The sequence below is a fragment of the Rhinoderma darwinii genome, chromosome 1 (genome assembly GCF_050947455.1).
Source record: "Rhinoderma darwinii isolate aRhiDar2 chromosome 1, aRhiDar2.hap1, whole genome shotgun sequence".
Lineage (NCBI taxonomy): Eukaryota > Metazoa > Chordata > Amphibia > Anura > Rhinodermatidae > Rhinoderma > Rhinoderma darwinii.
Window position 1 is genome coordinate 503,678,689 of NC_134687.1, and position 13,361 is coordinate 503,692,049.

General features: G+C 37.3%; 1 protein-coding gene across 4 annotated transcripts in view; it reads left to right on the plus strand.

Annotated features, from left to right (window-relative positions):
* Positions 1–769: 769 nt before the first annotated feature.
* Positions 770–13,361, plus strand: part of ZNF608 (zinc finger protein 608) — a 76,946-nt gene continuing 64,354 nt past the window's right edge. For 2 of the 4 annotated variants that reach the window (XM_075836106.1, XM_075836100.1), the window contains exons 1-2: positions 2,602–3,208; positions 3,650–4,728. In XM_075836106.1, the coding sequence (XP_075692221.1) occupies positions 3,862–4,728 (867 nt within the window). In that variant the 5' untranslated portion in view covers positions 2,602–3,208; positions 3,650–3,861. Of the gene's footprint in view, positions 915–2,601; positions 3,209–3,649; positions 4,729–13,361 lie in introns of those variants that run through there. The other 2 variants (XM_075836092.1, XM_075836084.1) reach the window with 2 other exon arrangements.

Sequence of the window (13,361 nt, forward strand, 5' to 3'; positions counted from 1 at the left end):
GGGGCCAAGCACTTACTCCCATTTTTCTTTACCCTGATCCCCAATTACATTCCCTAAAACCTTAAATAGTTCTTTATAAATACGTGACGTACGCTGTCTTTCAAAACTCTCAGCGTTCACTCTTAATTCTTTTGCAAGGCTCTTTTATTACAATACAACTGCAGAACCTCTGTAATCATCATAAGCAGCGCCATAGTGATACATGTTTTAATTTTCCATATTCAATATATTCCATAATCCTTTAGAGGTTTCACAGACATTTACATTTATATGTATAATATTATATAATGTATTCACCCTTGAAAAATACATCAGCTACTTGTTTTGTGTGACGACCGTACCCTGCGATTACATATGTGTTTTTGGCATATTCGCTTTCCACAGCCGGAGCAGCGCTCAGAGCTGTATTGTGACAGACAGTCCCTTTGTGCTGAGCAGGTTTGCATTTCACACTGCTCATAATTCAGTTAGGAACATGTGTTTATTGCTAGGGTAATTTTTTCTGCAGCCTGCCGTGTAACTGGCTTCTCCTCTTACATGAGTGTTTGTTAGAAGTGTATACACAGCACTATGCTCTCGTTTGCCTCCCCCACTGTGGCTAAAGAAAAACGCAGCCAATCAACAGGCCGAGTTCCACAAATGCTCAACTCTGATTGGTCGCATGAGAAAGGGCATTAGGAACAAAGAAAAGTCCTTTCAGGTAGAGACACTGCTCAATTCTCTTCTTCTCTTTTTCCCAGTAGTGATTTTCCCCAGTTCTGCTGCTCGCCTAGTGATCATTAAGAAGAGGTCACTATCTGTAATGTACAGGAGGGATCATGAACACAATATAGGTGTATAATAATCTCTCGGCGGCAGCAGCATAAAACATTGATGCAATTAGAAGCAAAGATCATCGTGATCCTATTCCGATCGTAAGTACACATGTGTGAAACGCTGCGTCATACTGAACTGTTTACTTGTCCAGTAAAATAACTGGGAAGATGTTTGTCTTTGATCAGAGGAATGAAAGGGCGAGTGTACAGCTTCCCAAACATCTCTACTCAAGATATTTCCTACACACTATCCTGGAAACCAACTCCACACCACTAGTATAGACTTGAACAAAATATTATTCTATCCACTAGACAGAAAGCCATGAGTGGATTTTGCGGCATCTCTCTGCTTAATGCACCGACATTAAGAGTCAAACTTTTCCTTCCAGATATTGAAAACTATTAAGCTCTGTTGCGTTATAAAGACATTAACCCTAAACTATATTTTTCACTTCAATCTATTTTCTCTGTTATTAGTCATGTCTGACAAGAGAGACGGCTAATTCAGAAAAATGTATGCAATCCCCCCCCCCTCGCCCATGACTACTTCTTTATTACAAATATCTCCGGTTCCGAGAACAATGTATTTTTGAGTGATACTTTTGACAGAAATAGCAATTTAGCACTTTTGTCATTTAATCCATATAGGGTGATCATGTGTAATGAACATTTGGAAGATCTGTTTAGAAGATCAGTACAATTTACAAAGATAAAATGTATGACTTGTACCTTTTATCTGCCTGATATGTAATGTTTGTCTTATTATATTAAGCCCCATAGGTCAGGACTGATGTAAGTGCATTCTGTCTACAGTGCCGCGGAATATATTGACGCTGTATGAATAACGCATCATAAATATATTAATATGTATATATTTCTCCCAGACACAAGTAACCCTCTCAACAAAAAGCCCTTTCCATGCATGCCTAGCACGTTGTCTGTTTTTTCCCCCTGAGACACAGATGTACAGCTGCAGAGAGAACTGTTTCGCATTCATGAGTAATAGTTGTGGCAGGGGCGGAAGGGAGAGCAGGAGAACATAAAGAGGTTTGCTTGTGTTAAAACCGAGATGAGCATTTTCCTGATATTGCCTGTCACCCATTTTGTGTTTTCACGTCACGACAAGCAATTGAGCTCTTGATCCTCACGTGATGTAAAAGCTTGAGCTGCAACAAAATAGCTGCTTTCAGATGGCTGCTTGTTGCTAACTGCCCTTCCCCCTCCCTCTCCCTCTCCCTTCCCCTTCCCTCTCCCTTCCCTCTGCCTCTCCCTCTCCCTCTCTTCTTCTAACAAACCACTCTAGACTTTCAATCTATCAACAATTCATTACAGCGTTTTAACTGGGAATGTCAGCTAATTAAAAACACTAAGCATGCACAGAGATCATTCGACTGGCACCGAATAAAAAAAATATTTAATGGAAAATAAATGAAATACTCTTGACTATTATCAAATCCTAATGCATACATATATTCAGTCAGCTGTAATGTCATCGGGGTGGGGGCATGGTCATTGGCCTTTACATATTGACCATAAACAGTTAAATGCCACAATGACTTGCTGAAGCAGCACAAACAAATGACAGTGTGCGGAGGATAAGGTTCACATCCCTCTGAAGATTGAGCATCACACTTAAAAATGTTTTGATAATAGGTTTATCAGATCACAGATCCATCACTGTTCCAAGCAGCAGCCCCCCACCCCCTCTCCTTCTCTTCAAGAAAGCAGATTTGTCAGAAAAAACTAGTGGTTGGGGGAGGGTGTGGGAAATGCCACTTCCTGAGAAAGCACAGAGCTGAATCCAGACCAGAGTTTCAGTCCCTCTTTTTTCTCTCCCTCTCTCTCTCTCTCTCTTTCTTCACCCCCCCCCCCCTCCCTCTCCCTCTCTCTCTCCCTTTCACTAATTTATCTGGATGTTAGCACATTCTGTCTTGTTACAACCGGACGCCTGTAGGTTTGTTCATAGGGATCATTACTTAACTGATCAGGATGGCTGTGAAATCTATGTTTAAAGAAAAGACGTGATTCAAGTGGTGTCAATGAAATAAACTCTACAACTTTTTTCCCTCTATCTATTTTTGGGATTTTTTTTCTTTGATGGATGAAATTGTGAAACAATTCCTCCTTGTGCTTTTCTCTTCAGTGTGAATCCCAGATGTAAAACTGAAAGGAAGGAAGACTGCAGAGAGAGGAATAAAGTGGAAAGATTCTGATGTTTATGCTAACAAGGAATATTGTGAATTACATGGTTTCCCCCTGCTCGGGATATATGACTTGTTTTCTCCTTGAGAACTCATGGTGCTTAAGTAAAATGAGGAATCAACCTGGTTCGGTTTCTATGGGTTGTAGGATTCTATCTTGGTGGCCTTATTAACTAAATAAAATGACAAAAGGTAAGTCATTTGTCTCTTTTTATTACAACTCCTTTAATATTGAGCATAATGTTTATCCCAGTAAAAAATACCATTTACTCATCTTTGTCCAACACAAGCTCAGTGGCGGTCACGAGGCCACCTTGGTGCAGAACACTTCTAGTGTATGTCTTAATCAGTTTCCTGTGCAGTCAGTAATACTATATTTAACGCACCTATCCATTCTTTGCTGCCTGATTACATTGCAGTTTGCATTTTTCTCCCCGTATAGTCCTCCTATGTTATTTACAAAATTGAAATCTGATACATAAGTTGCAATTCATTATATTAATAGAGTGACTTTAAAAAAACAACGACATTATATGACTCATTTTGTAGAATACAGTAAATATTTAGGTGTTTAATACAGACAAGCCTCACTTGTGTGGTTGTATAACCCTGTCTGTCTTTACCACCCCACAGGAGCTGTAAATCAACCGAAGTCACATTTGGCCAGTTAATGGAATACATTGGACAAAAGACTTAACTTTTCCTTGGAATAACTTGCAATTGTTAAAATTTTACAATTTTTATTATTAAGAAATTTGGACAACATCACACACAAATAAACGAATGTCCCCTTTTCTCCAAACACAAGTTTATGGGAATGTAATACCACCTGTCTCATCTTCAGGATGTCATTGAGCACTTCTACTGTAGTGAAAGGTGTGGATCCAACTGCAGTTGATGCTTATGACAGTGGTGATGATTGGGAAATTGGTGTTGGAAATTTGATTATTGATTTGGATGCAGATTTGGAAAAGGAGAGACAGAAATTTGAAATGAGCAACTCAACAAATAGTGGCTGTGCTTCCAAGGACAGCGGACATTGCTTAGCATCAAATGGACCAGTTAACTCTACCTCCTCTACATTAGCTGACAGTCTGAAATTTGCTTCAGTTCAGCAACCATCCAGCTCCCAAGGGAGCAGTCACAAAGAGACTAGCAAATCAAAAGTGAAAAGGAGTAAAACTTCGAAGGATGTTAATAAGTCATTGCCTTCTGCATCTTTGTATGGGATCCCTGAGATTAGCAGCAGCACTGGCAAAAGACAGCAGGAGGCAGGACGCCTTGGGGAGGTGGCATCTTCAGCTGGCATGAATGCAGCACTGGGCCATAGCACTAATGGAGTTGGCCTTACTGCAAATACTACTTGTGGGAAAAATGTCAAAGAGGAGAGAACTGGAAGTAAAAGCCAAAGCACCAGGGGCTCAAAAAGGGATAAGGATTCTGGAAAGTCTAGAAAGGACAGCAGTAATAAATTGTATGACCTTGGGCATTCCAACAGTGGAGTGAATAACCAAGCAGTTGTGCATTTGTATGGTTTTGGAGGTGGAAAGGCCCCTGGGAATGGCAGCCCTTTTCATTGTGGCAATAGCCTTGCAGGGGAGTTGGCTAAGAGTACAGTTGATTCAGGGATAATGGGGAACGCTGTACTAGGCAAAAAAGACGAGGAAGATGAAGAAAGCCACAGGCGAAATAAAAAGTTAAAAACAGAGAAGGTGAGTAAAACCATCCATTTACATTCCTAATATTCTCCATTCTCTGTATTAGACTGCAATGTAGTACGATTCTCTTCTTTGTAATGTTCTTCATTTGATAGACTTATTGTTTGAAGAATCCAACTCTAACCTTTCTACCCTTCCACTCTTTAAGTGCTCTAGACAGATATATTTTTAGCAACATTTTTGTTTTTAAATACCTGTCTTATTTTTACCGTTTTCCGTTGTCAATTTATTTAAAACACTGAGCAAATCTGAATGTTTATCAAAGAGGTTTCCACCTTTTCCTTGTGTATACAATTTATCTCTAAACTTATTTACATTCATTGTCTTTTATTTAACAGTACAAGTTTTTTTCTCTCCTTTGTTTTGTTTCCTGTGTTTATCTGGTGTTAATGTAGCTACTACTCCACCCCTCCCCCATAATTCCTATTGCCTGTAGCAGCCAGCTCTATTTGCACAACAGGCTAGAGTATAAACAACCAGTGAGAGATGACATGGTTACAATAATCTGCTCTGTTTGCCCATCGGGTGGGGGAGGTGTCTCATGTATCTTCTTGCATTGGCAGAGCTGTACTAGATAGAATTGCACTGAGAAAAAAAATAAGTAGTTTTTTTTTCTAAGGATGTAACAAGAGAGTTATTTCAAGAAACGCAAGACAGCACTGTTTCAGGCACTCCTTTGATTTCATCCAGTCTGTCTTGAACTGTGTGAATGCTAAGTAGCTTGAAAGCACATGAGCAAATCAAATGTTAGGACTGGTTATGGAGAATGGCTATTCTTGCTGCTCATTGAGGCAGGTTATTTACTAGCAGTTATCCAGAGGGCGTAAGGTTTCTCTGGGGAACTAGTGCTTTTGTTGATTGATAATTAAGGGTCAAATGCATTCTATAGACTGTGAACCCTAGTGTGTGTGGTGTGCTTTTTTTAAGTACTGTGAAGATTATGCATTCTGTATTCATTGTTAGACCCACTTGTTTTAACTCTTGCGTAAAAAGTGCATCCAACAACGAACATTTTAATTAGAGTAAATTAACATATTTAAAACATAAAATACTAAATATTAAGGTGGAGAGATGCAATGACAACCATTAAAAAAAAACTATCAATATTTTGTAGGAAACAATTTTCGATTTTTATGGAATGTGTTATATAGATGTGGATGTTTTTACAAGCACACAGTTTGCATGCCGCAATAAGTGCTAGTAGGAAGAAGCAGAAAGATAATCCATTTTTACAGCATTTTTCTTTGTTATGCTTTTCTCTTTTTAGCTCTTTTACTGTAGGTATTTTGCCCGTCAATAATCTGTAATGTGCAGTTTCTTAATCAGCCTTAACAGTCCAGATAAATTGCCCTAATCCGGTGATTATAATAGCACTGGTTAAGGAGTCAGGTCTTTTCGATTGGATTTAGTGGCTTCCTGGAATGTGGGCTGTGCCGCCCTTTTATATCCCCTTTAGCCTTTTAATCTTCCAGCCAAATGTTCACAATCAACAATTTTGTTTAGCTGGCAATCTGTACATTTCGGAATCTCAAAGGCTGCTGTCATGGCAACAAAGATTAGCATGCTGTGGTTTCCCTGCTACTCTTAATAATTCCTTTCACAGCGCTCCTTCAGAGATAAAATGTGTGTGAGAATTATATTTTATCCATTGTTGTGTTTTTATGGCTTCGGTTATTAACTCTGCAGTGAATTCAATTACCAGGCAATCTCTGAAGCTTTCATTGGCATTGAAAGAGTAAAGTCATGTTTTACATCACAATGTTGTATTCTTTGTCACCTTCCCCTCCTGGTCTGCCTCAAGCAAATATTTCCTTTTAAACCAGCCAGATTCTTGTGATATCTTATTGCGGTTGCCTTGACAGAATTTTTGGGAATTGTCCAACCAACTGGTATTAAAATAGGGAAGAGATTTTTTTTCTTATCCATAATTATTTTCTTTATTTCTAGAGTCACGTTCATGGCTACAAATAAGAAAATCTGTATCAGATGCTATATAAAAGATCTATATGATTCAAATGTATTGCTTGCCATGATTGCATGTGAGCCAAAATAGAGTTAATCTCGATAAATAGGTCAGCACATACGTTAAAAATGGATGTTCTACCTTGAAAATGGCTGGATCGGTGTAAGAAAGGAAGAATCTCAAGCACAATGAATTATGTCCAAATGTGTGGGCAATAAAAATAGACAAACTACACATGCAGCTCTAGACTAACTGACGAATGAAGACGCTCATTGGAGATGGGATGATTGATTGGTAGTCCAAGACTTACATCACATGAAACGATTTTTGTTGTCTATCTCTAAAGGTGTTTCCTAGTTGCTCTATAAGCAAATTATTTTGACATGTAGAGTAAAAAACATCTGAATTAGTAAATTCCACTTGACATTTTAATATGTTTCCCAGTATAGGAAACAATAAATGTATCTTACTCTTCCTTTTGCTTAGGAGATAATGACTGAACGTAAATGGTTCATGTGCTTGTACGTGACTCTGTAAAGTAAGCTTACCAAATGATACATGTACTAAGGCTTTGAGACAATTTCAAAATTTGTATTTCCCATGGTTCAAAAGTAACTAAAACCCTAGGCTTAGAAAAGATTCAGTAAAATGGATACTTGTATAAGGTGATCATGGATTTATGTCCCAGGAATTAGCAATGGGGCTTAAGTATGTTCCTGTTATTCTATATATCAGATTGACCAAAGCAATGTTTATCAAGAGTTAGGTTACAAAGTTCAATGGGGAATATATTGATCAGTCATACTGAATCTACTTTGTTCTTTTTCAAGCTCCAATCTTTTTTTTTGCATTGTGTTTATTTCACCATATGTCCCCACTAAATTTCTTTTGTTGGACGTATACCTAAAATTACCCCCTTTTTTTGCTTATTGTAATATACTTTTAGTAGTAAGGTTTTGAGAACATTTAGACATTTTTTTCTGGCTTAATGTCCCATCCCCAACATAACTTTATACTTGCATAGAGCATTGATGACCTTAATTATAGTACGTATGTCTCTTCTATGCCTTGCACATAACGTGCAGTTTTTCAGACTAAAACACTGGGTCAAAAAGGTCACTGACTCTAATTGAAATACAAAGTCTATTGAGGCTTCACATCAGACAGTTCCTAAATCTACATAAGCGATTTAGTAATTAAATGCACTGCTAAATATGGGTGTCTGACAATAAGCCTGGTTCAAGATCTTAGCGGGTTTTTACTTAATCATACTATTTAATAATGCAGTTTCTGAGTACTGGCAAATCAGCTAATGACCAAAGCTGTATTATATATCGAATACTGAATTTGTTTGATCTATCTATTTGTTATACTTGAAAAATACTTTGTGCGTCTTCTTAATTTAGTAAGCAAAGTTAGTTTATTGGCCATATAGCATGAGTTTTCTTGGATAATATTACTGAACTGAACGAAGATAATGTTTGCAAACAATATTGCTGGAAGTTTGCCCCTAGCCATCTACTTTAGGATCACCAATTTCACAGTGCAGTTTTGGTAACCTAACCATTGAGATAATTTATTTAACCCATGTTTATTGGAAGTACTTGACTCCCCACTCGGGCTGGGTTCTGCATCCATACAGATTGGTTGTGCAGCATTAGCCGCAAACTTTTTTCCCTCTTTTAAATACCAAATACTAGGATCTCAATGTAAAGAGAAGAGACTTAAGAAAGCTGAGCTTAGATCTGAACCTAGTTATGGGAAAGAGTGTGACAATGTGATAAATGCACTCCAACTGTAACCTTAATGTGATGATAAAATATATGTAGTGTTTATCTGGAACGTCTGACAAGCTATAAGGCAATTTGTAAATAATTTATAAGGTAATATTGGGATGTAAAGACAAGTTCATTTGTTCGACACTATATCACAGTATAAAGTGGATACATTTGTATTACAATATATCTAGCTTTAGTTACAGCTAATGGTATTCTTCTGCAGAAAGCCATAGAAGAAAAAGTCACATCTGCTCCTAATTTCCACCTCCCTGCATTGAACCACACAAGGGTTTTATTATATCCTAGGTTCTTTTGTGATGTTGCATACAGTTTTACTATTACAAAGTGTGTACCACATCAATGAGTGAATTTCATGGAATTGGACAACATCCCATTTCATTGATTTTGGAATAGTATCATCTGTTTGTGATTGTATTCCCTTCCAAATAACAGTATATATGTGGTATATATCAAGTCCATTATTCAATGGGAAATTAATGTTTTTAGCTTTGTGGTCTGGTAAGTGGCAAATCACCTAATAAAAATGTTATGTCTCCACACTCTTTCCCTGTTGAGGAGGTTTAGACTTAAATTTTAGTCATTCATCCGTTACAACTGTGACCTGCCAGCATACAAGCCCTGAAAAGGAAAACATCATCTGGCCTTTGTTTGAGGTCTTTTATTGAGGCTAATGACTGGGCTTGTGCCACCCTCAGATAAATGACATTATCTTTGAGTGGTCTGACAGGCAACAGACATGTTAATGGTGAAGCTGCAGGGAGGGTTTGTCATAGCTGTAACAAAAGGGAAAACACAGATCTTTTGACATGGTTATAATAGGAAAGAAGTGTCTTTAAAAATGTATAACAGTGTGTATAGGGCTGATACAAGGTGTAGATATGCTTATGCCAAAGCTGTGTACATGGAGATATCAACACAGCCTCATAGAGACGCACTATAGTCAAGTCAATAGCATTTGTAGTTCAACCTGTCTATTACATTTATTGTTGTTCACAGTTTTTTCCTTTGAGTTGTTTAGTTGTTGATACTGGATATGTCAGTTCAAACATTTAGACTATTGCTTGCATTATTCTTCAGGAGAGAACTGTCACATTGTATGGACATAGTCTTTATTGCCTCAGCCAATTATGTAGCGTTCTTCATATATAATAATATTTATTGCTTTCCTGATTTTTTCATAGCGATTAAAGATGAGCAAGTTTGCGGTTTTGTGATTCACCGACTATCACTTTTCTCGTATTTCTTGTTATAGACCCCTATTTCTGCCATATAAAACATTGGAGGATGACATACAGATCCTTATCTTAGCCTCCATGAAGGAAATAGTGTAAAGGCCCTTTTACACTGGCTGATAAGCATCCGGTGCAGCGCTGCTCACTTGCTCCTGTCACGCGGAGCTATGGATGGGGACGAGCGGTCGTTACTCTGATCGCTCGTCCCCATCTATTATTATCATGTCGTCAGCGCGTCCCCCTGTTTACACAGGGAGATGTGCTGCCGACAACGATAATCTTTTACTTTTTTTAAATGATACGACCAGCAGATGATCGAACGTTTGCTCGTTCATCTGCTGATTGTTCCCCTGTTTACACATGGCTATTATCGGCAAAGAGCGTTATATTAATGCTCAAGCTCAAATGCCTGATAATCGTCCTGTGTAAAACCCCCTTAAGTTTCAGTAATAGAAAAATCACCAATTGGGGATCCAGCTAATTCTCCACATTTTGCTCATCTTTAATGGTGACTAAATGATAAATCTGTAGATTGGGACGAGTAATCGTTACTCCGTTCGCTCGTCCCCATACATTATTATCATGTCGGCAGCGCGTCTCACTGTTTACACAGGGAGATGTGTTGCCAACATCGATAATATTTTACTTTTTTAAAACGATACGACCAGCAGATGAACAAGCTTTTTCTATTAACACGTGTCTGCCCGATAATCGTCCTGTGTAAAACCCCCTTAACAGTTTTTCACAATGGTAACATGTGGTGGTCTGCAACCACAGTGTGTTTAGCATTTGGTGAAGATTCACAGCATCTGTTTGGACTAGTGTTGGTGTTTCATGTGAAACCACCTATGGAACATATGGAGCCTAAAGTATCTATATTTGTCCAGATTTCTAAATCCTAAAACTTGATCTTAATCCTGATACGCGTGGTTAGCAAATAGGGATATTGCTGTTTATGGAAAATGACACTGATGACATCATCATTGCTTGTATTACAATTTTTATACATAGACTTACATGCACATTTGTTGAGTTGTAAAGCTGAAAATTGGGCATTTGTATTTATACTTTTCATGAAGATCTTAAATAAGACTTATTTTAAAATGTTGCTTATTTCAATACACAAAAAAATAAGTGTGAATGCAGGTGTTGGGTTGATAATTCATTGTTCAATGACATGGTGTATGAATTTGTACAAAAGCTGCAAATTCCACTCTTGAGTAGAATATTTGTCTACATGTGAAGGAACTTTTACCTCCAACAATGTTATGTATATTCTTCTATTGTGAATGCCATTGTGAATGGTGAATAAAAAGGCTGATTACACCTTAGTTCTCGCTGTAATTGCAATGGTATGCTTTGCATTTGAATACAAGTTGTGCTTCTATTCAGGTATAAACACTCATGTTACACTGAGAAGACAACAGAATAGGGAAATGGTGAGAGTCTTATTTCTTACTGAAACTAGATTTGTGATGTTGAATGAATGGTGTCAATAGGTTCTTTTATTTAGTTGCTTTTCCAAGACCTTTTTTTCTCCTAAGTTCGTTGTAAGAGATGTTTGAAATGACAGAACAGTATGATCATATTGAGAACATACTGTATATAGAAATGTTTTAGCTTATTCCTGTACAAGACAATGTACAAAAATATAAAACTAGTATTCTTTCTATGATGACATAGATCAGCTGAATTCAATTCCAGTCCTGGCTTTCAGCAGAGTAATGATTATTCCCGTTATGCCATACTCCTATTTGTGGTGTTTTTGAATTTTATTTTCAATTACTTACCTTCTTACTCTTCATATGTTGAAATTAAATACATGAAATATACCATTTATTTTTTTTTGCTGCCTATAAATGTAAAGATTGTTTTGCCTGATTTGATCATTCCAATATTTTTCCATTCCTTTTTTGAGTCTACGGTAAAGCAAATTCTATCCTTAAAGTGTTTACTACTAACAATTAGAAATATATTCCATGTAATAATAATCACTATTACAATCAATGGGAAAGATTTTCATTGGACCACACAGTTTGATTCAAATGTGTGCTAGGAACCTTACTTTTACAAGTATAGTAAATATAGCAGTAATTCAATTTACAATAATACAAATATTAAATGCTTGCATATATCTTAGTGCCTCTTTGTATGTTTTGTTTGTTTGTTTGTTTGCATTGTAGTCACAGCAGAGTAGCACCTGCCCATTTATTGCACTTTGCTAGGAGGTGCTTACCAACTTTGTCTCTTTCAAATTTTCATTGATCAGAATCAAAACGGATTTTTTTTAGTACCATAGTTGTTACACTATGCTTTATTCACCATCCGAGGCTATAAATAATTTCCACATTAAATAATGATCATCATATAATTGAGGGTGTAAATGTACGTGAAAGGTGTTGATTGACAGCCGCGTCTGGCTTTGTTTCCTTGTGCGCAACTACAATGAAGAAAGAAATAACTCATCTTTGGATCCTAAAGGGCTGGATTATGACTAATTGTCCCATGCATGTGCATAAACAGTTGGAGATCCGTGCCACTCTTTGACCCTCAGATGTCAGGGGCCATTGGGTGAGAGATAAGGATCTGGTCACGTTTGCCTTATGTGACTCTATCAAAAAATTTAAAAAATAAAATAAAAGATCACCAAGTTATGGGTGCTATAAATCCATATACATAACTTTTACTAGACTTTATTAAAATACTGTACTGGCCACTAGTGTCTTAAGTACATTAATAAATGGTGCAGCACTAAAAGTTATAAGATCAACCATGATTACTTATAAGTTGTAAGACAAACTCAACTTTAAATGGAATTTTTATCTTGGACAGCCCTGTATCCAATTGCAGGTCCTTCTGAAACATGCTGATAGTAGATTATCTTATTTTAACTGCAGGAAGAAATTTTCCCTGCAGCACCACTGCATTAAATGAGAAATGGCAGGGATCCCATTAAAATGCCTTGGCCCCTATTGATTTCATTTGAGTCTTGTAGTCTCCTGTATACTTTTGAAACATCTCTACTTAAGGTCCTCTTACACCAGCCAATTTTGGCCGGTTCAACGAGCGCCGATCGACGAGAAAGCTCGTTAGATAAAATTAGATAAAAATGTCCACCTCTATTAGATAAAAATGTCCTTATTGACGTGATGCGGGGTTGACAAACATACACAACCCCGATAATGTTGTTATAATAATGAACTAATTTACCTTTTAAGCAAACAATGTTTTCCTAGGTACAAATATTGATAAAATAAACGGGAGGTAACTAATTATGTAAACAAAAAAACACTGAAGAGTAAGGGTATGTTCACACTGAGTTTTTTGCAGGCATAAAATTCTACCGGGAAAATCAGCTCCAGTTTTTTTAAGTGGTTTTGCACCACCCACGTTTTTTGCCACGGTTTTTTAAGGTAGGAACACACACAACGTAAACACTGCAGATTTTCCGCAACGGATTAATTGCGGAAAATCTGCAGCGTATTACAGTAGCAGCAGTGTGGGTGAGATTTCAACAAATTTCGTCCCCACACTGCAGTACATATCCTCCTAAATGTCCGCACATAAATTGACCTGCGGTGCGGTTACTTCAACCGCAGCATGTCAATTCATTCTGCGGATATGCAACGCTTC